General features: G+C 54.2%; 10 protein-coding genes across 10 annotated transcripts; 6 read left to right on the top strand and 4 right to left on the bottom strand.

Moving 5' to 3' along the window:
* The first annotated feature begins 322 nt into the window (after nt 1–322).
* P152DRAFT_436494 (uncharacterized protein) lies at nt 323–1500 on the top strand. The gene is made up of 3 exons (XM_033677560.1): nt 323–590; nt 654–914; nt 972–1500. Exons 1-3 carry the CDS (start codon nt 555–557, stop codon nt 1167–1169), a joined length of 495 nt encoding a protein of 164 aa, XP_033533956.1. The 5' UTR covers nt 323–554; the 3' UTR covers nt 1170–1500.
* Nucleotides 1501–2677: 1177 nt separating this feature from the next.
* Nucleotides 2678–3263, top strand: P152DRAFT_397807 (uncharacterized protein; the record flags this gene model as incomplete). Its single annotated transcript, XM_033676426.1, has 3 exons — nt 2678–2743; nt 2793–3039; nt 3100–3263. The coding sequence occupies 3 exons, from the start codon at nt 2678–2680 to the stop codon at nt 3261–3263; spliced, it is 477 nt and encodes a 158-aa protein (XP_033533955.1).
* Nucleotides 3264–3556: 293 nt separating this feature from the next.
* On the bottom strand, nt 3557–6107 carry P152DRAFT_32624 (uncharacterized protein). Its single transcript, XM_033675242.1, has 8 exons — nt 5905–6107; nt 5135–5816; nt 4808–5046; nt 4530–4749; nt 4359–4477; nt 4172–4303; nt 4011–4104; nt 3557–3948 (listed from the first exon to the last, which is right to left on the bottom strand). Exons 1-8 carry the CDS (start codon nt 5917–5919, stop codon nt 3791–3793), a joined length of 1659 nt encoding a protein of 552 aa, XP_033533954.1. The 5' UTR covers nt 5920–6107; the 3' UTR covers nt 3557–3790.
* P152DRAFT_458701 (uncharacterized protein) lies at nt 5787–6521 on the bottom strand. Its single transcript, XM_033679525.1, has 4 exons — nt 6407–6521; nt 6335–6349; nt 5905–6285; nt 5787–5816 (listed from the first exon to the last, which is right to left on the bottom strand). The coding sequence occupies exons 1-3, from the start codon at nt 6485–6487 to the stop codon at nt 5959–5961; spliced, it is 423 nt and encodes a 140-aa protein (XP_033533953.1). The 5' UTR covers nt 6488–6521; the 3' UTR covers nt 5787–5816; nt 5905–5958.
* A 2222-nt stretch (nt 6522–8743) lies between these two features.
* On the bottom strand, nt 8744–9262 carry P152DRAFT_474023 (uncharacterized protein; the record flags this gene model as incomplete). Its single annotated transcript, XM_033681291.1, has 1 exon — nt 8744–9262. The coding sequence occupies one exon, from the start codon at nt 9260–9262 to the stop codon at nt 8744–8746; it is 519 nt and encodes a 172-aa protein (XP_033533952.1).
* Nucleotides 9263–13145: 3883 nt separating this feature from the next.
* Nucleotides 13146–15234, top strand: P152DRAFT_466666 (glutamine synthetase; the record flags this gene model as incomplete). The annotated part of the gene is made up of 5 exons (XM_033680706.1): nt 13146–13193; nt 13261–13353; nt 14051–14555; nt 14669–15090; nt 15142–15234. The coding sequence occupies 5 exons, from the start codon at nt 13146–13148 to the stop codon at nt 15232–15234; spliced, it is 1161 nt and encodes a 386-aa protein (XP_033533951.1).
* A 1097-nt stretch (nt 15235–16331) lies between these two features.
* On the bottom strand, nt 16332–16801 carry P152DRAFT_458696 (uncharacterized protein). Its single transcript, XM_033679524.1, has one exon. The coding sequence runs from the start codon at nt 16767–16769 to the stop codon at nt 16383–16385; it is 387 nt and encodes a 128-aa protein (XP_033533950.1). The 5' UTR covers nt 16770–16801; the 3' UTR covers nt 16332–16382.
* A 1257-nt stretch (nt 16802–18058) lies between these two features.
* P152DRAFT_458695 (uncharacterized protein) lies at nt 18059–18316 on the top strand. The gene has a single exon (XM_033679523.1). It carries the CDS (start codon nt 18123–18125, stop codon nt 18291–18293), a length of 171 nt encoding a protein of 56 aa, XP_033533949.1. The 5' UTR covers nt 18059–18122; the 3' UTR covers nt 18294–18316.
* A 106-nt stretch (nt 18317–18422) lies between these two features.
* P152DRAFT_458694 (WD40 repeat-like protein) lies at nt 18423–20750 on the top strand. The gene is made up of 3 exons (XM_033679522.1): nt 18423–18573; nt 18624–20014; nt 20065–20750. The coding sequence occupies exons 2-3, from the start codon at nt 18680–18682 to the stop codon at nt 20389–20391; spliced, it is 1662 nt and encodes a 553-aa protein (XP_033533948.1). The 5' UTR covers nt 18423–18573; nt 18624–18679; the 3' UTR covers nt 20392–20750.
* Nucleotides 20751–21787: 1037 nt separating this feature from the next.
* On the top strand, nt 21788–25004 carry P152DRAFT_474019 (uncharacterized protein; the record flags this gene model as incomplete). The annotated part of the gene is made up of 3 exons (XM_033681290.1): nt 21788–22225; nt 22277–22878; nt 22928–25004. The coding sequence occupies 3 exons, from the start codon at nt 21788–21790 to the stop codon at nt 25002–25004; spliced, it is 3117 nt and encodes a 1038-aa protein (XP_033533947.1).
* Between the last annotated feature and the right edge of the window lie 388 nt (nt 25005–25392).

Here is a 25392-nt window from a genome sequence, read left to right as displayed (position 1 = left end):
GGAAGAATGGACGACACATAATCCCTCATATACCTGACTTTTCGTCTGGTGTGATTTTCGTTGCAGTTCCCGTGATATACATTCGAAATGATCACACTACGCGAGAACTCACCGGGACGAGCACCCATTGCATCAATTGCAGCAATTGCGGTTGCGTAGAAGTGATGAGGAGTCGGGCTGAGTCAGTAGGGATGTGGGGTGGGACTGGGGAGGAAGGAGCGAATGAGGGCGTGATTGCGTGTGGAGGGGCGTTGCTGGCGCGACGCCCTGACGCCGTAACGTCATCATCGTCTCTAGGAAAAGACATCAGCAAGACACAATCGATGAATCAAACATCCGCCATGCGCCGTTCTGCCCGTTCATCATCCCTCCCGCACACAGCTTTTTATTGAGATCAACATCTGCAGTCTTGCTTCATCTCATCAACAAATAATTCTCTCGCAAGTTGTTCACACTTCGTGCACAACGACTGACACCTGAAGCTTTCCAACTTTCCATCAACCCCGCTCAACCTAGCATCCATCACGGAAAACATATCCATCCACTGACGCACCATGAATTTGGTTCAAACCATTCTCCGAGGACTCCAGGTAAGATGTGCAAATCATACTTCATCCGGACAACACCTCGTGAAAGACGCTAACAGCTCGCAGTTCCTCTGGACGATCCTCATCATGTCTCTAATCGGTAACATGTTGGCCCACAAGGGCAACCATTCAGTTGTCAACTACGACATGTTCGTGGCCGCCTTCGCCATGCTGTCGCTCCTCTACCTCATTCCATCGGCGATCAAAGAAAACCTCACAGTGCATCCTGCCCTGAACATCGTCCTGGACGTCCTCAACACTATCTTCTTCTTCTGCGGCGGCGTGGCCACCGCGTCGTATCTGAGGGTCCACAGCTGTTCCGATAGGGTGAGACCATTCTCTTTCCGTGTGATCGCATTACCTCCCGGACCTAACATCATCTAGCATTACCTGGACCACAACTCTGTCTCCGTCGGCTCCGAGAAGGTCTGCCGCGAGGGCCAGGCATCCACCGCATTCCTGTGGTTCGGATTCGCCTGCTGGGCGGCCTCCATCTTCTTCTCCTTCATGTCCGGCCGTGGCTCCGCCAATCTCCGAGGTCCGAGTTCCCGTCGAGGTGGGCCGTCGATGAGCCAGGTGTAGATCATGAGGCCAGCTGATTAACACCGTGTAATGACGGATATGTTTAGAATGTGGATGCGGGCCTCACAGGTTTGGTGGCCTGTCCCTCACTTGGATGATGACGGTACCTGAGAACATAATGGATTGGGGGGAAGGTAAATATTGGCGTTGGTCAGGATGGGTTTGGAATGAGTTTAGGGATGAGTTTGGGGAAAAGGCAACGGTCGGACGTATCTAGCAAGCCTTGCAGCAGATCGGATAGTGCCTGGTGTATTATACGCCGTTTGCTTCGCCCTTCGGACATGTATAGTAATTAAGTCGACAATGAGTATAATCAAAAGCGTACCCCTTGAGAAGATCATTTGCTTGTGTAGGACGACTATAAGGAGATGGTCCTTACCGTTTCAGTACCAAATCGGGACGAAACTTCAGCCGCAAACCAGAACATAAATGAAAGACCACTTCAAACCATACTCACTTAAACATTTTCAACTTTAGATCTCAACGGATGGGATTCATGCCAACTTCTGCCTCTATTCGGCCAAATCCTCGGGCTAACCTTGTCCAGTCGATATGGGCGAATGGCGACCTCCTCGGAGGGTTGAAAAGATCGATACCCAAAATGCAGAATCGATGCACAAATTGTATTAATACCCCGCTCATATGGACTCGGAATCCTGTCGATCGATAGGGCATCGTCGTCCAATTAAGCCGAAACCCATCCACGCCATGCGCCAGCCAAGGTCGAGCTAATCTCGACCAAATCCAATTCGCGCATAGTAGCCGGAGTCCAGATGGTACGGTCCGAAGTCTTGTTGGGCTGTATGTTGAGGATAGAGAGGGCCAAGAATTGGAAAGTAGAGAGATTTAATTAATTCGCGAAGGATAGATGAAATAGTGCTGCTGATGTCCATGTGCTTTCTGAAGTGGTTAATTCATCATCCTGTCGGCTGTCTTCTTGGATGCGTGGTTTCAATTGTGCAACGATGGTACAACGTGACCTTTGAGTCTTTTTTATCAGACTCTCCTGGAGCACAGAATTCGAAGCCTTTGTTCTGCACTTCTGCATTCTTTGAGAAGAAGTTGGAAGTCCGATCCGCACGGTTCGTCACCTGCCGTCTCCCCTAATTCATCCTTGCGACAGGACGACGGCACTATTAAGTCCTCACCCCAGGAACTAACACTACTGTCCATCCCCGTACCGGCAGTTAGCCCATCTGAAACGCTGCCGACCTCACGACAAACACATCTGATCCGGGTGCCTGCATGTCGTGCTGCATCCAAATCGACGCAGCCCTGTGACTGCAAGACATTAGCAGAGCATCACGTCGGCACCAAATCCACATAAGCTTCCGATCATCGCACGGCATTTCCCTCCTGCAGTATTCTCTCGAACCCATTCTCGTCCATAGTCTCGCTTGGTGATCTTCTGATCGAGGTTTGGTTGACGAATCCACCGTACCTCGACCCAGCTTGCCTGGTGTGCATCATCGCAGTACTAGCGAAAACCATACGCATCCATCACCAAGATGCTCGCTCCACGAGACGACTTCGTCCACGACCACTACTACTCCGACTCCTTCTGGTGGTCCCCCGTGCGTAACCCCCTCCTCCCCCCCTCACCCCGCCACTAACCACCTCCAGGCCGGCTACGTCGCCAAATGGGTCATCGTCGGCACCATCTTCTTCTTCCTCCTCACCTGGATCGTCGGCGGCTACCTCCACGCCCGCCACCGCGTCCGCAAAGGCCTGCCTCCCCTCCGCTACCACCGCTGGCTGCTCTCCCGCTCGCAGCGCGCGCGCTTCGATCCGGGCCCGGGCGCGTATTATCATGCGCAACCGTATGGGTGGAGCTATCGGATGGATGGGCGGCATGTGGAGCCGCCGCCGGGTATGAGACCCCCTAACTTGAGAGGTGGATTTTGGGAGAAATGGCTGACTTGTGATACAGTGTATTCGAATGATCTGCCGCCGACATATCAACCGCCCGCAGGGGCGTCGAAGATAAACCCGAATCAAAATATTCCACAAAGAACAACGATGTCGCCGCCGCCGCCGCCCGCGCCGACGAATAACGGGGGTCCATCGCAGGGGAGCAATGCCGCCGCGCCGTGATTTAGGCGTTTTGGTAATGTTTTTCTTGTCTACTTTGGGTCGAGCGTAATCATGAAGCATAGCATGGCATGGCGTTTGTCTTAGGAACGTGGTACATTGGTATAGTGGGCAGATTTTATTGCAATACGACTTGAGACATAGGTAGCTGGGGATGATCCCTTAGCTTCTACAAGGACGTGTAAATATTACAATTTACAGGGTGACATTGCCATGACCTTGTAATATCGTCTCCACCAGCTGGAGAGAAAGCATACCTGATGCTTTCCAAGCAGAAGCGGTCACTGATAAATGGGGTAGGGATTGACCCACCGTAGACATACCAAAGCCTGATTATCACCCACCACTGGACTCTTTGCCTCCAAATCACCAGCCAACCAGACGAACAAGTACGTCCTACCGTGGCCAACATGACCTTGATTCTAACTTACCCTGAGCTGCAATGCTCACAAAAACAAAAATGATATCCCCTAAATACCGCTAGGAGTCATCATTGGAGCATAATAAGCGAGAGATGACTTCATGCGTCGCTACTGCTTGACACGCTTGATCTTCCATGTCTCAGCCTGCTTAAGCCACCAGCCCATTACTGAGGTTTTCCAAAACTTCCGCAACTTCTTCTCCTCAATAAGATCGTAGACAATCACACCAACAACACTGACGATGATCGTAACAAACACACCTGCCACTGTATATGTCTGTTAGCATCTAGCCCTGGACCGCCAGCTGACTCGTGACGCTTTTACTTACCAGAAGCCTCAGCAACATCGCCTCGAGACCACGTCTCGCGAGAAAAGTTTTCGATATTCATCCCCATCAAACCTGTGACCCACTGGAGAGGTCCCTTTTTTTGCCGCGTCAACTGAGAAGAAAAGCGCAAATCAGTGAGGGTCTGGAGAGAGTAAACGTACAAATATCACTGTAGCCAAAGTGAAGATGAATAACACCTTGGACTGAGCGAAGAGAATTGCCGAATGCTTGCTTGACTCGATGGCGTCCTCAGTCGTTGCCTGGCGTTGCCTCAGGTCGAGCAGGGTTCGGATCTGTGGTAAGTCAGCGTTCAGCCCTCCGAATATTTGGCTGGAACACGATGCTCACCGATTGTCGGACTTTCGTGGCATCGGCTTCCAGTCTGTTTATCTTAGCCGTCAATTGAGTTCTCCGCCGTCTCGTTTCATAGTAGCCAAACTCCCCGCCGTCCTCATGAAGCCCGAAGCCTGTATCCGGATGTAAGCCCCTGAAAACTTTCTGACTCGAAGTCTAACTTACTCATTTTCTTCGGGCTTTTATCGCTATTACGACTCCTTTCTATCAGCATGCAGATGTAAATTTGATCCTCGTGTACTCTTCTAAGCATTCCGATCTCGCTCAACACATCATCAATCTTGACAAGGTGATCTGTCTCACCCTTAATCGCCTCGGGAAACACCGTGATAGCTTCACCTAGCGATTCCTTGAACTTTTCGTAGCACTCCGTCGTTTTGTTGGACTGTGCAGAACCAGGATTAGCTATTCCTCGTTGTTGCTCGTCATGAATGGGCACGTACCAAATGCGCAATTTCGATACCAAATGCGTCAAGATAGCTCCGCGCTCCGCTATACGTCGTCAAGGACGGCTCGTAATCCAGACAGGCCTCCACAATTTCACTGGTGATGTCGTCAGTAGTCATCGCCTTGTCAGGGCCGCTCTCGTCTTTTCTCCTACGTAGTTCGATAAGTCGTTCGAGAATGATATCCGGGAGGATGTTGTTATCCCATCGCTCGGGAAATGACGTTAATACAATATCTGTTTCGTATTTGCACCCTTCATTAGCTTTTCATGAGCGTACATAAGTAGCATTTGAATAGGTAAATATAGCCAAGAGAGCACTTACTGTCGACCTGCAACAGCCACAGCTGCGGAACAGTGATGATTTGCTGTGGAATTCCTTTCCCATGGGCTCCGTGTCCATCCTCGACATGATCGAGAGACTCATCTTTTCCTCTCACAGACTCAGAGTCACTGGTTTCGCCGTCCTTTTCCTTCTGCTCACCTGGCGTCGAATCGTGAGGGGGGACCGACCAGATGCGCTTGAGGCCGGTCAATCTGCAAACCTTAGATTTCACCTGGTCATGCTGGCTTTCGAGCTGAGAAGGAGTTGTTTCCTCACCGCTGGCTTCTTGAAACTGGACGTGCGGTGTCTTGGGGGAATCCAAGTCCACCTTAAGGGACGTATCACTTGCTTCTTTCACAGTCGTCGCCTGCCGCTTGGCTTCTTCTTCTTCTTCTTCTATGTGGTGTGCGATGTACCGTGAGACGACTTGATCACCATTCCGGGAGTTCAGACTATCCTCCTGGATGAACTCGTGGAAGTACCCGTCCAGCGTCCAGGTGGAAGATACCATGCCCTTGTAGGCTTTTGCCAAGTCTTCCAGCTTCCTCGGGTGCTCCATCTCCGCTCTGGCCAGACGCTCTCGGTGTTTCGAGGGACCCTCAGGGGCGCTCACTGGATGTGTCTCCTTGGTGTCTGGCGGCTTGTAGTAAGGTTTCCGCATGTCGACATCGAGAACTGGAAACTGTGGGATAATTAGTGCCATTTCATTTCCACTCATGATTCGACTATTTGAAGGCGTGGAGTTTGGAAGTCGATTCGCATTCACATACCATGAGCGAAAGCATCTGATTGTCTTTATTCTTGGTTCTTCCACCGTATGATGCCTAAACCGAAATCAGCATCACGATGAAATCTTTATGAAATCTTAAGAGGGGTTGAATAAAGGGGTTAAAAAGAGGTTTTCTGTGGCAGTTGCGAGGCGTGAAACTATCGAGCGTTTGCGGCATAGACTTGAATCTTACCGCCCAGTGAGACCGTCTCTGCTTGCCAAATTCGGCATCAATGAACTCAAGAACTGCTTCTAATGACTGCTTTGCCTTCTGCGCCTTGGATAGTTGCGCATCGTCCGTAGCATTGCCTTTACCTTTGCCGCCTCCATGAATACTCCCAAGCTCGGTGACAGCAGCCGAGTAGAGAACTCTGAAGACATCCTATATGCAATCAGTGCTTGCCATGCGATGTAATGACAACACGTGATACCTTCATCCATTCAATCTATCAAGTAACAGTGTTAACATGTGCCTAGACAATGATGACACATTTTGGACCTACATTGTTGGATGGAATATGAATCCACCTGGGTTCGACGCCCTCCCTACCCGTTTTTAGCTTTGGGCCGTCTATGTAAAGCATATCCCACACAGTCAATATGTCCCATACTTGTGTGTGCTCCATGGAAGGCCAGACAATCCCACCACAATCCCGACTGAGATTTTCCTGGTCCTCATTTGGCGTGCACACTTGAAGTTCATAGGCCCCATTAATTTCGCCTTGCTTTCTCAGAAGCTCAACGATCTGGATATGGCCCTGCTCTTGCGCCAGCTCTTCAGCCGTCTTTTTCTGCCTAGTCCGCGCAGACCACAGCGCATTAGCCTTGAGGAGCTCCTGAACGCACTGAAGAGAGCCATGATACGCTGCCAGGTGTAACGGCGTCCATTTATTCCCCGTTGTTTTAGCGGTGTGATCTGCTTCATTTTCGAGCAGCTTTTGCGCCACGAGGGGATAATTTTGCCAGCAAGCAAGGTGCAAGGGGGTATAACCTTTCCCGTCCCTTGCGTCAATTTGTACGCCGGACTGGGCAAGAAGGAAGTCGACGATATCGCGATAGCCTCGATATGCAGTCGTGTGTAGCGGCATGCTATTATTGACCGCAAACCCCGGACTGGCTCCTCCTCGGATGAGGACCCGCACCATGTCCGTGCGGTGTTGGTGTATGGCGTCGCGCAGCGGCGATGAGGGCGTGTCGTCGACTACATCCGGCCGGGCTCCGTTGTCGAGAAGAAATTTCGCGACTTCTAAATGTTGTCTCGTGTGTGAGCAGGCTAAGTGCAGCGGCGTTCTGTTGTGACTATCCTTCGCACTCCAGTCGGGTTTGATCAACCCCTCAGGGTCATACAGCCCTTTGACGATTTGTAGCCAACGGAGACTTGCCTTCTCGTCTTGAGAGCCGTCGCGGCTTCTGACATTTCGGAGGATGTAGTGAACCACGTTCCCCTTATCGATGCCAATTTTGCGGTTGACGAACTCGGGGTGCTGCTCCAGAATCGTCTTCACGTCAACTTCATTCGTTTTTCGGAGAGCATCCCTCAAAGCCTGGTGATCTTTGTCGTCCTTGTGGACAGGTTTTTCGGAGTTTCCGGGTCTAGCTGGAGTCGGAGCGGCAGGCTTCGTTGAATCGCTGGAGGCATTATCGGGTTTGCTGCTGTTCTTCGCAGGCTTCGCAGGCTTCGCAGCTTCGCTCGCCTTGGATTCTTCTTTCTCGCCGGACCCCATGAGGCGATATACTGCTGTATAGTGATTACTCAGAGTTACGACTGGAAGCGAATCTTTGTTCCGCTAGACATGTAGCCTTGTCGGAATGTTCGAGACGAGAATAGGCTGGCTATAAGTTTGGGTCTACCCCGCTCGGTTGATTTTCCAGTGTTAGGCATGAATCTTATGATTTGTTGATAACGTTGCATGGAGCGATTCCGTTCTGAGATTCTGCATGGAGAGGTGGTCGTGTCGTCTCCTCTATGGAATACTGCAGTCTGCATAAGCCACAGCAATGTTGTCTTGGCGACATATCATCGACCGAGTTTCTAACGCCCAATAGACAGGCCCGTCAAAACTCATATCGGTGAATATGCAAATAAACGGAATGAAACAATATTCTAGATCTAGCAATCAGAAAAAATCACAGCTTCAGTGCCTGATGGATGAGCAAGATCAGCGACTTTTGCCTTCCATTATCCCCTTCTCCTGTGGAGCTTGCATACGTACCTTGTTCGAAGTCCTAGATGGACTACAAGGTGAGGTGTTTGAGCAACAGATAGTAAAATAAAAGACACGCAAAAAATAATCAATAAAATAATCAATAAAATGTCTGCGGCAATGACGACATTAACGGATGGCCAAGGGAAAGACAAGCGGCAGCCAGCGCGTTGCACGCCACGAAGAGGCTTGTATCCACCCAAGCCTCTGGCACCATCTTATGGCTGTGCTTGTGACTGCAAAGCGCAAATGAATTTCATGCACCTAGTCACCCCTCGCCGCCTCGAGCGGCTTCGCGGGTAGATCTGATAAGGAGCTGCAGATCGCAGACAGCACACGCAGAACAGCGCCTCGTAGAAACAGAATACCCTCAGCCTCATATCACCATGGCGCAACATAGGTTGAAAATCATCTTCAACTTACTGTAGATCCGAAGGTCTAGGTTTAAAGATTCTTCAACATGTCTATAACTAACTACGTTTTTCAATTCTGAATACTGACGCTTGGTCTTGGCTGTTGGATCGGACCTACGACTGTGATAGGGATACATAGCATAGGGGAAATTTCGGGAGGGGAACCTAAGGAGATTAGAGACGTCTCGGAAATCGTGAGTCGGAGAAGGGAATCCAGGGAAATCTACAAGGTCTTCTCGCGTCGAATTCCTCGCATATGCTTCCGAACATCCATATCGAACCTCATCGCCGCCGCGCGCGTCGACGACGATGTCTGCAGCTCCGGTCTCGAGGTCGGGAACGACACCACCCGCCAATTAATCGAGCAGCTAAGCTTCCGCCCCCTCTGGGGCGAACCGCTCGATTCCCAGCAGCGCGGCAGCGCCGTATCCGCCACATCGCGGTCCGCGGCGGTGTCCGCGGTATCCGCCGGAAACGCATCTGACCACTCGACACGAACCATCTTCCGAACGCGTCGACGGACGACGATCTTCCTGAGCGCATGGTGCAAGACGGCGAGCCCGGTGCGCTTATTTTCGCAGGCGGGGCATTTCCCTTCGTGAGTGACCATGCCGTTCTTGATGGGGAAGAGACAGCTGACGGGGTGGCCGTTGACGTGGCGGCAGGCGGGGCAGGGGTTTAGGAGAGTGGGGATGGACCAGTGGCCGCAGCGGCGGTGGTAGACGTCGGTCCACTCGCACATTTTGGGGGGGAGCGGGGGAGGGCGCTGTCTGGAGTGGGGTGGGGAGGGCCGGGAGCGAGCGGAGGACTGGTAGGGGGGGATTTCTGGTACGCGGTACGCTGGAAACTTGGGGGCCGGTGCTCGCTTGCTTGAAGGAGGAAAAGACGATAGAAGGAGAATGAGGGGGTATTTGAATGCGGAGTCGAGGCGCGGGAGAGGTGTATTGTATGGAGAACAATGAAGGGGGACAACCCCATTGTAGAGACGGAGGGTAAAGAAACATTGTACTCGAGGCCTTTGTTCCGAGGACATATAATGGACATTGTAGGGTGAGGCATTCAATGGTACTTGGAGCAGCGAACAAAGGACTGGCGACAGGGAGTCTGAAAGGGAATATCCACGATAGGAAAATCGAAGGGATGGGGAACAGACTAGACTCGCATAATGTAAGAAATCAAAGACTCGCAGAAATTCAAGAAAAGGAAGGAGAGAATGAATGCGTCCTTCGCCAAGGTTACCTGCATGTCTCCCCATGGGGAAGAACTGGATGATATATGTGCAGAAGCAGTACCGTCTCCATTCTAAGACCCGAACTTCAGGACCATTGACCGAAGACCATAGCCCTACAGAAATTCCCTCAGCGTTCCTAAGCCTAGGACTCAAAGACCACCACCCCCTACAACTCTCCCAGGTCCAAGCACCACCCGCAGGCCCCTTACGAGCAACGGCCGATGACACACCCCTGCCCTCCTCGTTATGTAAACGGCGCAGGAACCACCATCGGGCACCGGACCATGTCTTGCGGCTCTGCCAGATGATCATCAAGAGCGGGAAGCATCCGCAGACAGGCGACGACGCACTGGATCGACTGGGTGGCAGACGGCGGTTCCCATCGTTCGCGGTTGCTTGAGATTCCCCGGGTTTTGATGCCGATGGCAGGATAGTCCGGCTAGTAGAGGGAGTCTGATGCTGTGAGATGTATGGAAACCAGGCTAATAGTACGTGCGGGGGATCAGGATATCTGGTGAAAGCCGTGGACTGAGTTGGTCCATTGGCGTCTGTAGGGCTGAAAGCACCGATGGATGGCAGCGGCTGATGAGGACGAGCTTTGTGCCCGTATGAATAGATTGCTACAGGTAATCATCATGGTCAGTCCTTTCCCTTTGCTTCTGAGTAGGAGACGGTCCGTTGTGATCTTTGAGTGGTGTCGTGCTGGAGAGTCAGGGGTGGAGTGTGGAGGAGTGATTTCAAACACAAGGACGCACTGACGGCCTCCAACCCCTGGATTCCTTACCAGCTGTGACATTACGGTATTGTGAATGTTGACTGTTGGCTGTTGACTGTTGAGAACCAACGCATCCCACAGTCAGCTTCCACCCCGTGATGATCTACCGACGCGCATTCCAACTGAACATTTTACCACATGGTATTCTCCACGCTGACACATCCACCATTCCAGATCTCACCTTTTCAATCACAGCTCACGAGATCATCCACAGACCACAACCATCTCTCCACCAATCAGCGTCTCCCGATAAGCAATCCTCCAAACCAGCCTAGCGCCACCCCAAGCGCCCGGAACTGCCCCACCCCCCTGCACCCATCCTCCCATCGCCCGCAAATCGCCGCCAACAGTCCTCACCCCTGCCCTTTTCCCCTGCACCAGCGGGCACCATCGGCGTGGCGGGACCATGCAGGCGCAATCCCGCTAATTAGCGTTCGGGTCGTCAGGATTCTGGAAATTCCTTATCATCGGAAATCGCTCACCCATTAATAACTGGAAAGGGAGATTTGACATGGTGGTTGATAAGGCGATTTGTTGATTTGTTGATTTGTTGATGGCACGAGGCGCTGGGAAAGGGGCCGCGGCGGTCCAGAAATGTTGGGTGCCGCGGGGACAGTCGACTGCCGGTGATCCGGCACAAATTCTGGTCGTCTGGACTTTCGTCGGTTGAAAGAAGGAGGCCGAGGGGACATCGTGATTATTATTATTACCCGAATAGCTCAGTTCTCAGTCGCTGCAATGACCGCGGTCTGACTGATTTCCGAAAGTCACGATAGCCGAACATATGAAAGACCCCACGTTCGAAGGGTGCTGACCTGATGTGCGATGTCGCTTGATCCAACGTCCGTGGATCCTGCAGGGACACCAGCGCTGGACTCTGGAGAATGGTTGGTTTCGAGATTGGGATGCTTTCGCGGGGTTGAGAGTGGTGGATTGGGGGGATACATTTTGACAATTCGAATCGCGTGGTGGGAATTGGGATGGGCGATGCGCAGGGATTCGTGGTTCTGGACGTCGTCGCGGTGAGGGGGATCTCACTTTGACGATTTACTTGGCTGAGGTGTTATTCTCGTATGGATTGTAATATTGAAGGTATCGAGTTTGGTTCGCTCTTCTAAAAAGAGTCAATACTGCCTTCTAGACCGTCTTCGATAAGGACTCTCGGTTGTTCTCCCATAGTACATACATATCGCAGCAGCTCAGCCTGAATGCTACATTACCATCGGGGTAAATCCCGCAGGATTCAGGGTCTGCTCTAGACTCCACGCTCCTAGAGCGTGGAGTCTATTTTCGCATGGGATATTCCAGAACAGTTGGCCCGTTAACACTGTGGGAGACATCTGCTTGACACCTGGATGTGGATTGAGATGGAGGTCTGAGTGTGGCTTGCATATCTCCCCCATCACCCCATGCATGAGGCATTTCTCCCCAATCGATCTGGTCTTGCTCCTTTCACCAATCGAAACGAAGCGGTTGTCAGACAAGATCGGACTCTTTGTGGTTGATCTTCAGCTCGTGTGACCGATGCTTTTAGAGGAGTAAAGGGTCGATATCTCAATATCCCATCGATGAAGGGGACAATTCAGCCCTAGGCGGTTGAGACACCCAGTTCCGACATCCGTAGGAGCGACTTGGATTGTGGGGGTTTCCGGGGACCCGTTCCCAACATTGGCTTGATATTGGGAATAGGTGTCATCTAGTAGATCCAGGTTCCGAATCGACTCCCATGGAACAAAGAACCGAATCGAGTTCTAACAAACTAAACAAAGAGAGGTGGCCATACTGTGTGGCAGTGAATAGAGCCTGGAACAAAAGGAGTCATCGTCAGGCGTCCCTAGTAACCACTTATCCCATGAGAGATAATCGCTCAATGATGAGGCTACATAATTCATATCCACGACTCTAGGTCTCCAATCACAACTAATACATTATGTTGTACCAATGTCCCAAACATGCCGTCCTAAAAAAGGAAATGGAATCTTCAATTCTCAACCGCAGCGGGGGAGGAAAAGGAAGGGGGGGCAAATAGTGGGATGTGGATCGACGACGGGGGCAGCGAACAATTGGCGGTGCCTGGCCGCGTTCTTTTTCTCCCGGATGAGTGCAGCATGCCCGACATGATTGGGGCGAGATTCCTGTCTATTGAGGCATTGATTGACCATTATCGGCATCCTTGTTCCTGTTGTTCATACTGGCGCACCCCCAACCCTGAACTCTCCGATCTCGTAACTCGGAGGCTGTCCAGTGTTCACAGTCCACTCTTCTACTTCCATGAGTTCCACGCCTCCACGGTAATCCCGGTCCACGAGTAACCTACCGCGCCATAATAATTCTTTCGAAATGTTATTTATCTCGACTCTCCGCCCTCTCCGTTTCCACTCATTTCTCATCTCTTCCATTTCCTCTTCCTCATCCTCCCACTCACGTACCATCCGTACCTCCTTTTAACTCTTCCATTTCTTGCAATTCGACCTCTAGCGTTGTCGTGTTCCTTTCGCAACCTCGCCACTTCACTCCCGATACCGCACATTCCTACCAACCCACCACCCTCATCCTCTCATCAACAGTCGCGATCATGGTATATCTAACATCCTGCGCTTCATGCGACTGTGGGTGACAATGGTGCTAACCACGAGACAGGCTAACTCCGCATCCAATACCGCCAATGTATGTCTTAATATTGTCCCGCACAGGAATTGCACAGCACCAGTTCTGACAGCCACTTTTCCCACAGCTCAAGAAATATCTTGATTTGGACCAGAAAGGCAGCATCATCGCTGAGTACGTGTGGATTGATGGCGCCGGCGGTTGTCGGTCAAAGTGCAAGGTACGTTGATGACTTCATTACACTCATTTTTTGCCATGACTTCATTCGGCTATCCTCTTTCCCACAACCCATTCCCTCTAGCACAATTCGAGCATGCGTGCTCCCTTACGATGGACCCCCCCAGCATCGCTGCAATACGACGATTCCACGATCCATTGCTTCTGCAATTTTTGGAGGGGTTGATAGTCTACATGCTTGGCCCGCTCTTATCGACTGCAACAGCGCCAAAAACGACACCAGTCGGAGGTGTGCGATAAGGCGTGGGTCATGGCGTTGGCGGCCTGCAGCAAGCCGAAGCACCGCCTCCAATCTGGAAGCGAAAGAGGCGAAAAACCGAAATTGGTGCACCCCCAAGCCACCAACAGCCGCCGGCGCACAATCGCGGAGACGCGGACGCACACACGCAATTCCGCGGTTCCGACCCTGGATTGATGAGCCCCAAGGCCACAAGGCCATGAGGCATCCTCGCTTTCACCGCCGACCATGTCAACCGCCACACTGACGATAGCCCCGCACCTTCCTGATTGCCTGGCGCTGTGGACGCACACAAACAGCAATTCATGAGGAACATTCCTTGCTATTGAGACTCGCGTGTTGCTCACTCCCCCGCCACCATTTATCACCACACGCATATTATTGGCATATTGTTCTATGAATAACATCATCGGACTCTTGCTAACTCTCCTAATCCCAACAGACCATCAACAAGCCAATCACAAGTGTCGACGATCTTCCCGAATGGAACTTCGACGGTTCATCCACCGGCCAAGCTCCCGGCGACAACTCGGACGTCTACCTCCGACCTGTCGCCTACTACCCCGATCCTTTCCGTCTGGGTGACAATGTCCTCGTCATGTGTGAGACATGGATGTCCGACGCCACCCCCAACAAATTCAACTACCGTCACGATTCCGCCGTCTTGATGGACGCCAACGCCAGTCACGAGTTCTGGTTCGGTCTGGAACAGGAATACACTCTTCTGGACCCCAGCGGCTGGCCGCTGGGCTGGCCTACGAACGGCTACCCGGCGCCTCAGGGCCCGTATTACTGCGGGGTGGGAGCCGGCAAGGTCTTTGGTCGTGACATCGTCGATGCCCACTACAAAGCTTGCTTGTACGCCAGCATTCAGATTTCCGGCACCAACGCTGAGGTCATGCCCGGCCAATGGGAGTACCAAATCGGGCCTTGCGTCGGCATTTCACGTAAGTGTAACCCATTATTTCATGATTGTCCCGATGATCAATTCGCCACTCGCGCAATGCCAAGAAGTCACGCGACCCCTTACCAAATCCGCCGATGACTAACGTTTTCATAGAGGGCGATCAACTGTGGATGTCTCGATTCATCCTCCACCGCGTCGCCGAAGAGTTCGGCGTCAAGGTCACCTTCGCTCCCAAGCCCGTCCCCGGCGACTGGAACGGCGCGGGCCTGCATACCAACGTCTCCACCAAGGAGATGCGTGAGGAGGGTGGCATCAAGGCCATCGAGGCCGCCATGGAGAAGCTCAGCACCCGACATGCGGAGCACATGGAGGTCTACGGCGAGGACAATCAGCTCCGTATGACCGGTGCGCACGAGACGGCCAGCTACGACAAGTTCTCATGGGGCGTGGCCAACCGTGGTGCGTCGGTGCGTGTCAACCGCGCCGTCGCCGAGGAGGGCAAGGGATACTTTGAGGACCGTCGCCCGGCTTCCAATGCCGACCCGTATCAGATCACGGGTATCATCGTCCAGACGGTATGTGTACCTTTTCATCGTCTATCGAACACCAATGCTAACGATCGATAGCTCTGCGGCAACGTCGAGGGTGTCAACATCGGGAAGGCCGTCTCGGTGGCCTCATCAACACCGGACGCCGTCGTTGAGACAACCAAGTCGTAACTGGTCGTCTCCCCCTTTCCCTTCCCTTTAGAATCATCGCCGCTCCAACTGCGAAGATATCCAACTAGAACACTCCGCACGTTATTTTCCCCTACCCCCCTACCTTCACACACACTGTACATGACCCGAGGAAGAGAGGAAGCGAGAAGAGACAGCGAACGATCACGATACCTCTGCGATCACGACATTCCAACCCAACCCCCTGGTATCCAACGATCTCATATGTTTTATTCCATCCCCTTTGCCGCGACGGAGGAGGATTCGGAGTTCACACCTACACACCACACAATATATCACCACCCGGCCCCAGTCCACACTAGGAATCGGGATCGGGAGTTTCTCCGCCATGTTTTCACCTCGACGTAACATCGTCCAGGTTGAACATTTGTCGCATTTATTTTTTCTCCATTTGCGGGAGAGAACCAAGGCCGTTCGAGGGCTCTTTTTGTATCTGCTAGCCAATGACACGCAACCGTGCTCCAAAGACCATGATATGTGCCGATGCTTGCGATTGATGAATGTGAATGATACGCTGAGTTCGTATGCTATGGTCGCATATAATAGGTAAAACCTCGCGTCTGCCACGTTACCTAATTGTCTCCGATCTCCGATCTCGCTCTCACCCCCCTAACCGCCCATTCACCCACTCCACCACCAACCCCACATCCTCCACCCACTCCAACGCCCTTCCCACCGCCCTCTCCTTCCCCTCCCCCTCCCCCTCCCCCTCCCTCCCATTCCCCCCGGGAACCCCTACTCCAACACACGTCACGTCCGCGTTCGCCTCAATGCTAAACCCTATTATAGCGCGCCGCCGCGCCACTTCTCCTTTTGCTCCCGTTGACGGAACCCGGGGACTGACGCCGAATTTGATGGATAGCTGCGCGCTTCCGCTGACGGTGGTGGGGGTGAGGTTGATTTCAACTTTGTGCGATGGGGTCGATGAAGATGGGGATGGGGATGGGTTGGCGGAGGTGGCGTGAGAAGGTGAGGTAGGGGGAGTGAGGAGGGAGGAGAGGAAGGACGGAGGGGCGTTGATCGGGGCGGAGGTAGGTGGGGATTGAGGGGTGGGGTTAGGGAAGGCGGTACGGAGGAGGTGGGAGAGGAGGGCATGTTGGCGGAGGATCTGGCGTTCGTTAGTGGATGACTTATGAAGATAGGGGGGCACGTACCGGGAGGAGCATCACTAGCTGCTTCGGATGCGAAAACGGCAGACTCTCCACCACGAACCCGAACTCGCTGCGATCCGAACTCAGCACGTTACGGTGCCGCACCTCTGTCTCTCTGCTCGCTCCTTGGGTCAGCACCGTCGTCACCGCCTCCATCCCGTCCCCCTCGCCCGACGCATCCCCCGCGTCCGCCTGCACCACGAGGTCCTCGAATAGTGCGCATCGACCGCTATTCTCCGGTGGGAACGGCGCCTCGACGGCCGTATAGAGATGATGCGCGACGTGCCACGGCACGACAACGGGAGGATGAAGTTTCGCGACGAAGCGGACGGCAGGGGGCTTGTCGGTTGCGGTGGAGAGGTCCATGTCGTCGGCGTCGGTGTGTGGGGGATCGGTCCAGTTGACGGTGGGGGTGGGGGTGGGGAAGAGGTTAGGGTGATCGAGGGGGGGTTCGATGGGGGAGGCGAGCCAGGTGGCGCTGATGCGGAGGGGGCGGATGATGTCGTTGGGGGGGCTGGGTTCGCATTCAATGGAGAGGGTGTGGATGGTGGAGGGGGGGAAGTCAGGTTCGGAAGGAGGGTGGTCGACGTCCATGGCGTCGTTGGAGGTGGTTTCCCCCTTTTTCTTCCGTGCGGATTCGACGGCCATATGGCGGCGGTTGATCCAGTATTCTAGAGATACGCCGACGCGTTTGCCGCCGTTCAGTCGGGGACGACCGCTCTTCTTGCAAATGACTTCGACACTCGCGGCCACATCGTCCTTCCCCGCCTCGGTGTCATGAAGGGCCAAGACGGCCTTCTTCTCGTGCTCGTAAAGGGTTCGCAAGCTCTTATACACCCCCACCACCGCCGCCATGCAATTCGAGTTCGACGTACTCAACCGGTCCAACCGCGCCAGCCGTTCCAGGTTCCCCGCGAACCGCTCCAATCCCCAATTCATCGCCGCCCGTCCCGGCGGTGGCGTCAGATCGTCCTGCAGCAACCGCGCCGTCTCCTCCGCCTTCATATCCCACCGTTCCTCCACGTCTGGGAAGGCCACCGTCACCCTCTTCGGCATTTGCGTCTCCCCCCTCCGCCCCTGCGCCCCTCCAAACTCCACATCCACCATGACGCTCGTCCCCGCCAACGTCAATGTCCTCCCACCCCCCCTTCTTGGCGGCTCATTCTTCGGCGGATCCCACAACACCGCGAATCCCGTCGTCTGCGCCAACTTCTCCAACGACTCCTCCCCGACCCGCCCCGGCCGCGTCGCCAACGCCGCAATCATCGCCTCCAGCCGCCGCCGCCGCTCCTCCTCGTCGCCCCGTCCCCCGAACGAGCTGCCCAGCCCCAACCCCATCCCGCTCATCCCGCTCATCGTGATCCCCATGCCCACGCCGCCGTCCATGCCCGCGAGGTTGCCGAGCCCCGGCGACTCGAAGTTCAGCAGGTGCGGAGCGGGCGAGCTGCCGATGCGGCTGGAGCTGCCGGTGGGGTTGTTGGCGGGGAGGGGGGCCACCGTGGGTACGGTGGTGATGGGGCGGGGGGATTTGCCGGCGACGCGGTGGGTTGCTGGGGAGGGGACGCTGCGGGGGGCGGGGGAGGTGAAGGGGCCGAGATGGGCGATGGGGGTGGGGGTGGGGGCATTGGGAGGGTGTTTTTGGGTGGTGGAGGCGGTGGGTGTCGCCATGGTCGGTGGTTGATTGGAGTTTAAGTCGTGATTGTGTGGATTTGTGGGTTAATGCTCTTTAAAGTCATCAGTGGGAAAAGATGTGACGGTTTGATGATTCGGAAGGACTCATGGTTGGAGAGAAACAGCGGAGGATCTGAGATCGATGGTGAACTTAAGCATGTTTTAAGTTCTCTAACCGCCACTGTTCCAAAGCGGGTGTCAATGGTCAATAGCAAGTGACAGGTAGAAATTATATTGAAGTGAAACTGAGAGACGTGTTTCGCGTCAAGCTCTCACCTGATCACGTGACCGAGGGGATAATACTGACAGGGATCTTCGACGTCTCGAAATTTTTCAAGAAATTGAAGACGAAGATCTATTCCGTTTCACTAGAATTGACTAAGTTTGACGAGACGAATCCAAAACTGTGCTTGTCGCTCGAATTAAGGCCAGAGTTACTCTTCAAGGGGTTTCTGCGGTGTTTCCTAACTGTTTCCCGTTCAAATTCGACTCAGAATGAGTGAGTACTCCCCTCTACTTGTGACATATCGCGAATCTAACATCCTACAGGCTACTAGTCCAACCTTTCTTCATTCAAGACTTCCGATACAGTCCATCCATTCGCCATGGCCGCCGAAGTCCTCCCCCTCCAACCCATCACTGCCCCCGCCGGCCCCGAACCCCTCACCCCCGACCAACGCTACTGGTCCTCCTTCCGCAACCCCATCTCCGTCCCCTCTGCCTCCTCCGCCCCCGTCACCAGCATCACCGTCCCCCACTGGAGCCCCGTCCTCCCCTCCGCCTCCCGCACCGCCAACCCCCTCTTCGCCGTCACCACCGCGCCCCGCATTCACCTCTTCGCTACCCCCCACCAACCCTCCCGCACCATCGCGCGCGTCGCCCCCGGTGCCTCCTTCCACAGCGCGCACGTCCGCCCGACCGACTCCCGCCTCGTCGTCGCCGGCACCTCCAGCGCCCTCCTGCAGGTCTTCGACACCACATCGCGCGCGATCCTGCGTACGTGGAAGGAACACAAGCAGGCGGTGCGCGTGGCGCGATGGCATCCGCGCAGCGCGACGACATTGCTGAGCGCCGGCGATGATGGGACGGTGAGGATCTGGGATCTGAGCGAGGAGAGTAGTGTGGGGACGTGGGGGACGCAGGGGGGTGAGTATGTGCGGGCGGCGGAGTGGTTAAGGGCGGATGAAGGGGGCACACCGGGGACGGAGAGTCAGAATACGTGGGTCACGGGGGGTTATGACTCGGTGGTGAGAGTGTGGGATCAGAGAGTAGGAGGAGGCGCAGGGAATCGTGGGGCGGTTATGGCGTTTAAGATGTCGGATCCTGTCGAGTCAGTCATGCCACTGCCCGGGTCGACGCAAGTGGTTGCGGCTGCCGGAAGCAAAATTGCAGTGCTCGACCTTGTCGCGGCCAAGCCGGTCACGCTCCTGAAGAACCATCAACGAACGGTAGTGAGCTTAGGGTCAGCGAGTCGAGGCACACGGATCCTAAGCGGTGCATTGGACGGACACGTCAAAGTGTTCGAGTCGACACAGTGGAATGTCGTTGCCGGGTTCAAATACCCGGCCCCGGTGCTGTCTGTCGGCGTGGTGCCGGCCAGCAATGGCGAAGACCATCATCTGGCGGTCGGGCTCCAGTCCGGGCTGCTGTCCATCCGCACGCGTACCGCGGGCAAAGAAAAGGCGCGCGAGAAGGAGAAGAAGCGGGAAATGGAGGCGTTGGCGGCCGGTACGATCGAGGAGTACGACCGCAAGAAGCAGAAGCAGGCGCGGACGCGCGGGTGGGAGGCGAGGATACGCGGGAAGGATTATAAGGGCGAGGATGCGGATCTGGTCATCGAGGGCAACGTGCGGTCGAAGCAGAAGAAGTTGCCGGAGTGGGAGGGATTTCTGCGGAGTGGCGAGTTCGCAAAGGCGCTTGACGTGGTGCTAGAACCCAAGGTATGTTCACGTCCTATTCACCCCCGTATTGTTCCTGACCTTCGATCTAGAACCCATCCAAAACCGACTCCCTCACCCTCTTCACCGCTCTCCGCCACCGATCGGCACTCCGCAGCGCGCTCGCCAACCGGGACGAAGTGACGTTACAGCCTATACTACGCTGGTTGAACCGAGCGATCAACGACCCCCGACACGTGAAGCTGACCACGGACATCGCGCTGGTCATGCTGGACGAATACGCGCAGCACATGGGGCAGAGCGAGGAGATCGACGCGATGTTGATGGCACTGTACGAGGGGGTCCGGAAGAACGTGGAGTTGGCGCAGCAGGCATGGGCGACGAAGGGGATGTTGGATCTTTTGGGGTCGGGGCAATGAGGTTGGGGGGTAATGGAATTCACCGCCATATGTGCATCATAGCGAGGCGTCGGGTCATTGTCTAAGGGTCAACACATCAGGCTATATCATGTTTGCTCGTTTAGAGTTGGATGATTCCGATTTCAAAGTCGACTCAGATCGAGTTGGAGTCTTATATGATAGACAAAGAATTTGGATGAACCAATGCTGCATTGATGCATCACTTTCAGTCATGACTCGATCTGAGGCTCATCTGATTTATCTAAGCCGGGTCAACGCAGACGGCGTTTCCTAACCATGAATCGGCTCTGGGAGAATCCCAAAGTCCTAAACGCCATTGCCGACGTTGAAATAGCCTCACAATGGATCGCCTTCAAACATCAGCATCTCATTAAAGCATGCGGTGCAACGAGATCAGCCGTACTGGTCCCACAAGTGCTACTATCTTTGTATTAGTCACCGGGTAGTTCATCGCATCATCACGGTACTGCGTTTGTATTCTCACCCTCTCGGCTGTCGTTTCCGTTGTCTGTCCGATATTGAATTGTCCATAATATTGATTATTGAAGGAGTCTCTTCTTCACCAATCATCCAATCAGACCCAATGAACATGCAACCGAAATGCCCCGTCGATCCTTCGCTTCATTTGAGGGTCCAGGCTGATTGGGTGAGTGGCGGTCGTCTTACCTCCAGAACAGACCCAAAGAGATCCGAGACACCAAAAGAGTGATAGCGTCCGCTCCAAACCCCCAAGCTTCACCTTCTCCTGAACCGGGCCATCCTTAGGGCATTGAAACGAGGATCCCCAGTCGTTCGCCCTGGTCATCTTCGATATACCGCAATCTTCAGCGCTTTCTCCTCTTTCTTCATGTCTTGGTGTCTTCACAATCCATACCGGGGGTTTCGTCGTGTCTTATCCTTTGGTGATCGGTAATCGATCTCGCCTTCGCCATTCTTTGAAGTTTTTACCCCAAGGCAACTCGATTGATTTGCTCAATTCGATTGTCTGCCTGTCATTAAGCTCCTTTTGGGTGCTGCCTTCCCGAGAGAGAGACATCCTGCGTCAACTTCATACGCGTCCTCAGTCTCTAGGCAGATCACAATCCTTTTGAAACCATCCCACCCCTCTTGTTGATGTTTAGGACGTCAGGACCGCGTGCTGCTCGTTCTCCCTCCTCGCGTTTGTCGCTGTGCGATATCAGTCATTACCATAATCAGTGCTCTACGTCTTCCTAGGCATCCGACATACTGGTCCTTCCTTTATTATCCCTCCTTATATACATCCTGTCCTGGAAGCTGTCCATCATTGACATTGGCAGTGGTCTCTACACACGCATGCAGAACCCTCATTTGCATCTAACTCGCGCCATATAAGCGAGCATAGTATATAAACACGTCCCCGTCGGGACCGGGCAAGATGGAGGAAAATGAAGCACATAGCAACGCTCCGAGACCCCGACCGGATAGTAAACCATTACCGACCGATTCAATGGTGACCGTCAGCCTGTCGGAGGCCAGTTCGACCCGCGAAACGCTCGACGACCCTCCTCCGATCATCTTGTCGGTTCCTGGGTCGCCCGATACCATCACTTCCCCACCTCCCGACTCCCCAGCGTCCCGTCCGAGCTCGCTAGACCTAATGAACAATCTACAACAAGAGCTGGATTCCAAAGAGGAAGGGGGAGAGGAGGCCCACCCTTCTCCAGTCGACACTTTGGATGGGTCGGTTGAGTCAATAGAGGTGTCAATACGCTCGCGTAGTAGCACGAACAGCTCCAAGTCTAGCAATCCTGTGGACTGGGATGCTCTGGATAAGTCGGAAGAGAAGGAGGCGCAAGATGAAGGTTCTGATGATGTACGTGCAGGTTGGAGAGCAGTTGAGTCCATATCGCTAACGGTACTGCAGCACGTCGCTATGCTGCTCGCTCGATTGGAGCAGGAGAATAACTCCCTCGCAAATGATCCAAAAGCTACCGTGCGGACGAAAGATCGGTTACGCAAAAATTCCCGACCTGCGTCGGTGCAACAACTCAAAAAGTTGGTCCTCAACAATCGGCCGGCCTCCATCCGACTCTCCCAGCTTCCCACACCGCAAATGACCGAACTCGAATTCTGGGCCGCCCTAGTCCAAGATTACCCGAACACCGCACAGCGTCTGCCAACCCTCACAGCCAACAAAGTCCGAAGCGGTATCCCCGCTCCCCTCCGAGGCGTTGTATGGGTCAGCATGGCGGGGGCCGCGGACAAGGTGTTGGAGGATGCCTTCGATCGTCTATGCGGCGAATCCAGCCCCTATGAGAACATGATTGGGAAAGACATCGGGCGAAGCTTTCCTGGGGTGGAGATGTTCCGCGAGGCGAATGGCGAAGGCCAGAGAATGCTGGGTCGCGTCTTGAAGTGCTTCAGTCTCTATGATGAGAAGATTGGGTATTGTCAAGGTTTGGGGTTCCTTGTTGGCCCTCTGTTGATGCAGATGGGAGAGAGAGATGCGTTCTGTGTCTTGGTCCGGTATGTATCCTTTGTCTTGAGCTTCTATCCTCATGCTGATCCCTGTTAGGCTCATGGAAGACTATGACCTGCGTGCTTGCTTTCTTCCCGATCTTTCTGGTCTGCATCTGCGGATCTATCAGTTCCAGTGCTTGCTCGAGCAGCATCTTCCGAAGCTCGCTGCACATCTCCACAAACTGCAGGTTGAAGGATCGTATCTGTCACAATGGTTCCTGTCATTTTTCGCCGTCACCTGCCCGCTTCCGTTACTCTTCCGGATATACGACGTCATCTTTGCCGAAGGTGCTAGTGAAACCATCATGCGGGTTGCCCTAGCAATCATGCAACGGAACGAAGCAAAGATTCTAGGCTCTTCAGAGTTTGAAGATGTCATGCACCTCCTCCTTTCCCGTCAACTGTGGGATTCATACGGCCTCAATGCTCAATCTGCGGATGAGCTAGTTGCGGATTTTGTCGGCTTCTCCAGCGCCGTGACTCGAGAGTCATTAACCGCCTTGGAGTCCTCGTTTACCGAAGCGCAGAAGCGTAGTACATCAGCAGGATATGTCCCCGAAGCTCAGGCATCAGCTACCCGATTCCTAGGCCGGTTATGGTCTTCTAATAAATCCTCTTCCCTCTCTCCCGGGCTGACCGCGCCATCGCGGCCCAGCAGCTACTTGCAAAGGACACCTTCGAAACAGAGCTTGGCCTCGACTTTGAATTCATTCGAGGCGACCTCTTCCAATTCTGACAGCGTCACGAGTCTTGCGAGCACCGCTATCACTGAACAATCTGAACGGCTTTCGGATATAGAGTCTAGCGGGGAAACCTTGAAGCAGACGAAATCAAAAGAGTCTGCCGGCAAGATGGCCGCTACCGAGAAAGACAAAGCCTATCATACGCAGATTGAGGATCTTCTCAAAGCGCTGGGGGAAATGCAGGTCTCTCATTCTTCCCTTGCGTTGGAACTACAACGGGAGCGAGAAGAGCGGGAGGAGGATCGCCGAGTGATGAAGGATATTGTGGACGGCTTCAACGACATTGCCCCTCCGACGTCCGCAGCCCCTTCCCATGCACGCTCGAAATCATCCAGCGCAATATCATCCCTTCTATCAATCCCGTCACTTCAATCTTTGACCACCGCACCGAGTCCTCCGAAACGACTAGCACCACCACCAACTCAGCTTGCGTCTCCGTTGACACCGCATCTTCTTTCTCTGATCGAGGCTGCCGCAGCACGCATTGCGGCAACCGAGTCATCCCACCGCGTCTCCATGCATGAAACCAAGGAGGAACTTACGACAAGCCTTTCCCGCACCCGCGATGCCCTCTCCAACGAAATGGTTCGTTCCCAGGATCTCACCGTTCAATTGGCCACCGCAACGGAGCGGATCGAAGCTGTGGAACACGAGTTCCGAGGCGCCATGGCCGAACTCTCCACCCGAACCACCGAAGCGTCCAGCCTCAAGGATGACCTCAACCGCTGCCGCGACCTATACAAGAACAGCAGCGCGCAAAACGAGAAACTCCAAGCCACGGTCCGAGAACTCAAAGCGGACCGCGAGCGCCTGATTTCCGACGCCCGGCGCGCCTCCAACTCCAGCATCAAGGAGACCGCAGCCATGAAGCGCCAAACCACCACCGGCCCTAAATCCGGTCTCCGCCCATTCCAACTCGGTCGATCCAGCACCGCATCACTCGCCACCCCGTCCTCCCCTACTGACCCCGTCCCCGTCCCCTCCAGCCCTACATCCACCACCCCCAACGACGCCCGTCCCCCCCGCACCTCCTCCCTCCTCAACCCCGAAGCCCTCCTCACCGAGCTCAACCGCCTCAAAACCGAACTCGAGAATACGCGCGCCGCCGAATCCTACGCGGTCAGCGAGCTCGCGAACCGCAAGGCGTCGGAGGCGGCGGCGCAGGCGGAGGTGGACGAGATGCGGCAGAAATTCAACGCGCTGCGGAAGGCGATGACGGCGGACGTGGGGTCTGTGGGGGTGGGAAGGGATGGGCATGTGAGGGGGGCGGTGAGCGTGGGAACGTTTACGCCGCCGGAGGAGCGGAAGGAGGGGAGTGCTGGGAGTGGGAGTGGTAGTGGAACGGGGTATGCGTCGGGATCGTGGGGGTGGGGTTGGGGGAAGAGGTGAGCGGGGATGTAAACATGGAGATAGATGGGTGGCCATCACGACGTTATGATACGCACGACTTTTTGATTCTCTTGAGCGAAGACTTTTACACATACATAGCGGCTTTCCGCTCGATGTCTTGAAGATCCATGAGCTTAACCATCTTCAGGGATGTGGTTCAGTTGGGGGGAGGGATGAGAGGAGACGGCTTGTATATACCCTCCTCTAGAGTGAAGAATACCTGTACCTACCCTAGTACAGTACATTTATATACTACCTTTTTGAACATGCGATGGAAATCCATGAATGACGTCGTCTCCCAGTCGAAGCTTCAAAGGCGAATTTACCTTCCCCAAATTAATTCGCTTCGTCCGCAAGACCGAGACCGAGGCCGAGACTGAGACATGCT

This window comes from Eremomyces bilateralis (assembly GCF_010015585.1).
Source record: "Eremomyces bilateralis CBS 781.70 unplaced genomic scaffold P152scaffold_10, whole genome shotgun sequence".
NCBI lineage: Eukaryota > Fungi > Ascomycota > Dothideomycetes > Eremomycetales > Eremomycetaceae > Eremomyces > Eremomyces bilateralis.
Note: the sequence above shows the minus strand (reverse complement) of the source record. Positions and strands in the feature narration are given on the sequence as shown.

Bases quoted from the DNA above. Each gene is read 5' to 3' on its own strand.
- P152DRAFT_32624 (XM_033675242.1), bottom strand. The intron at 4,750-4,807 runs GTACGTGCCCAT...GGTTCTGCACAG, and splicing joins GTATCGAAATTGCGCATTTG to TCCAACAAAACGACGGAGTG. The intron at 4,304-4,358 runs GTGAGCATCGTG...GACTTACCACAG, and splicing joins CCACGAAAGTCCGACAATCG to ATCCGAACCCTGCTCGACCT.
- P152DRAFT_458695 (XM_033679523.1), top strand. From the start codon at position 18,123: ATGCTCTTTAAAGTCATCAGTGGGAAAAGATGTGACGGTTTGATGATT.
- P152DRAFT_436494 (XM_033677560.1), top strand. From the start codon at position 555: ATGAATTTGGTTCAAACCATTCTCCGAGGACTCCAG. The intron at 591-653 runs GTAAGATGTGCA...AACAGCTCGCAG, and splicing joins CCATTCTCCGAGGACTCCAG to TTCCTCTGGACGATCCTCAT. The intron at 915-971 runs GTGAGACCATTC...AACATCATCTAG, and splicing joins TCCACAGCTGTTCCGATAGG to CATTACCTGGACCACAACTC.
- P152DRAFT_458696 (XM_033679524.1), bottom strand. From the start codon at position 16,769: ATGGACCTCTCCACCGCAACCGACAAGCCCCCTGCCGTCCGCTTCGTC.
- P152DRAFT_458701 (XM_033679525.1), bottom strand. From the start codon at position 6,487: ATGCTTTACATAGACGGCCCAAAGCTAAAAACGGGTAGGGAGGGCGTC.
- P152DRAFT_458694 (XM_033679522.1), top strand. From the start codon at position 18,680: ATGGCCGCCGAAGTCCTCCCCCTCCAACCCATCACTGCCCCCGCCGGC. The intron at 20,015-20,064 runs GTATGTTCACGT...CCTTCGATCTAG, and splicing joins ACGTGGTGCTAGAACCCAAG to AACCCATCCAAAACCGACTC.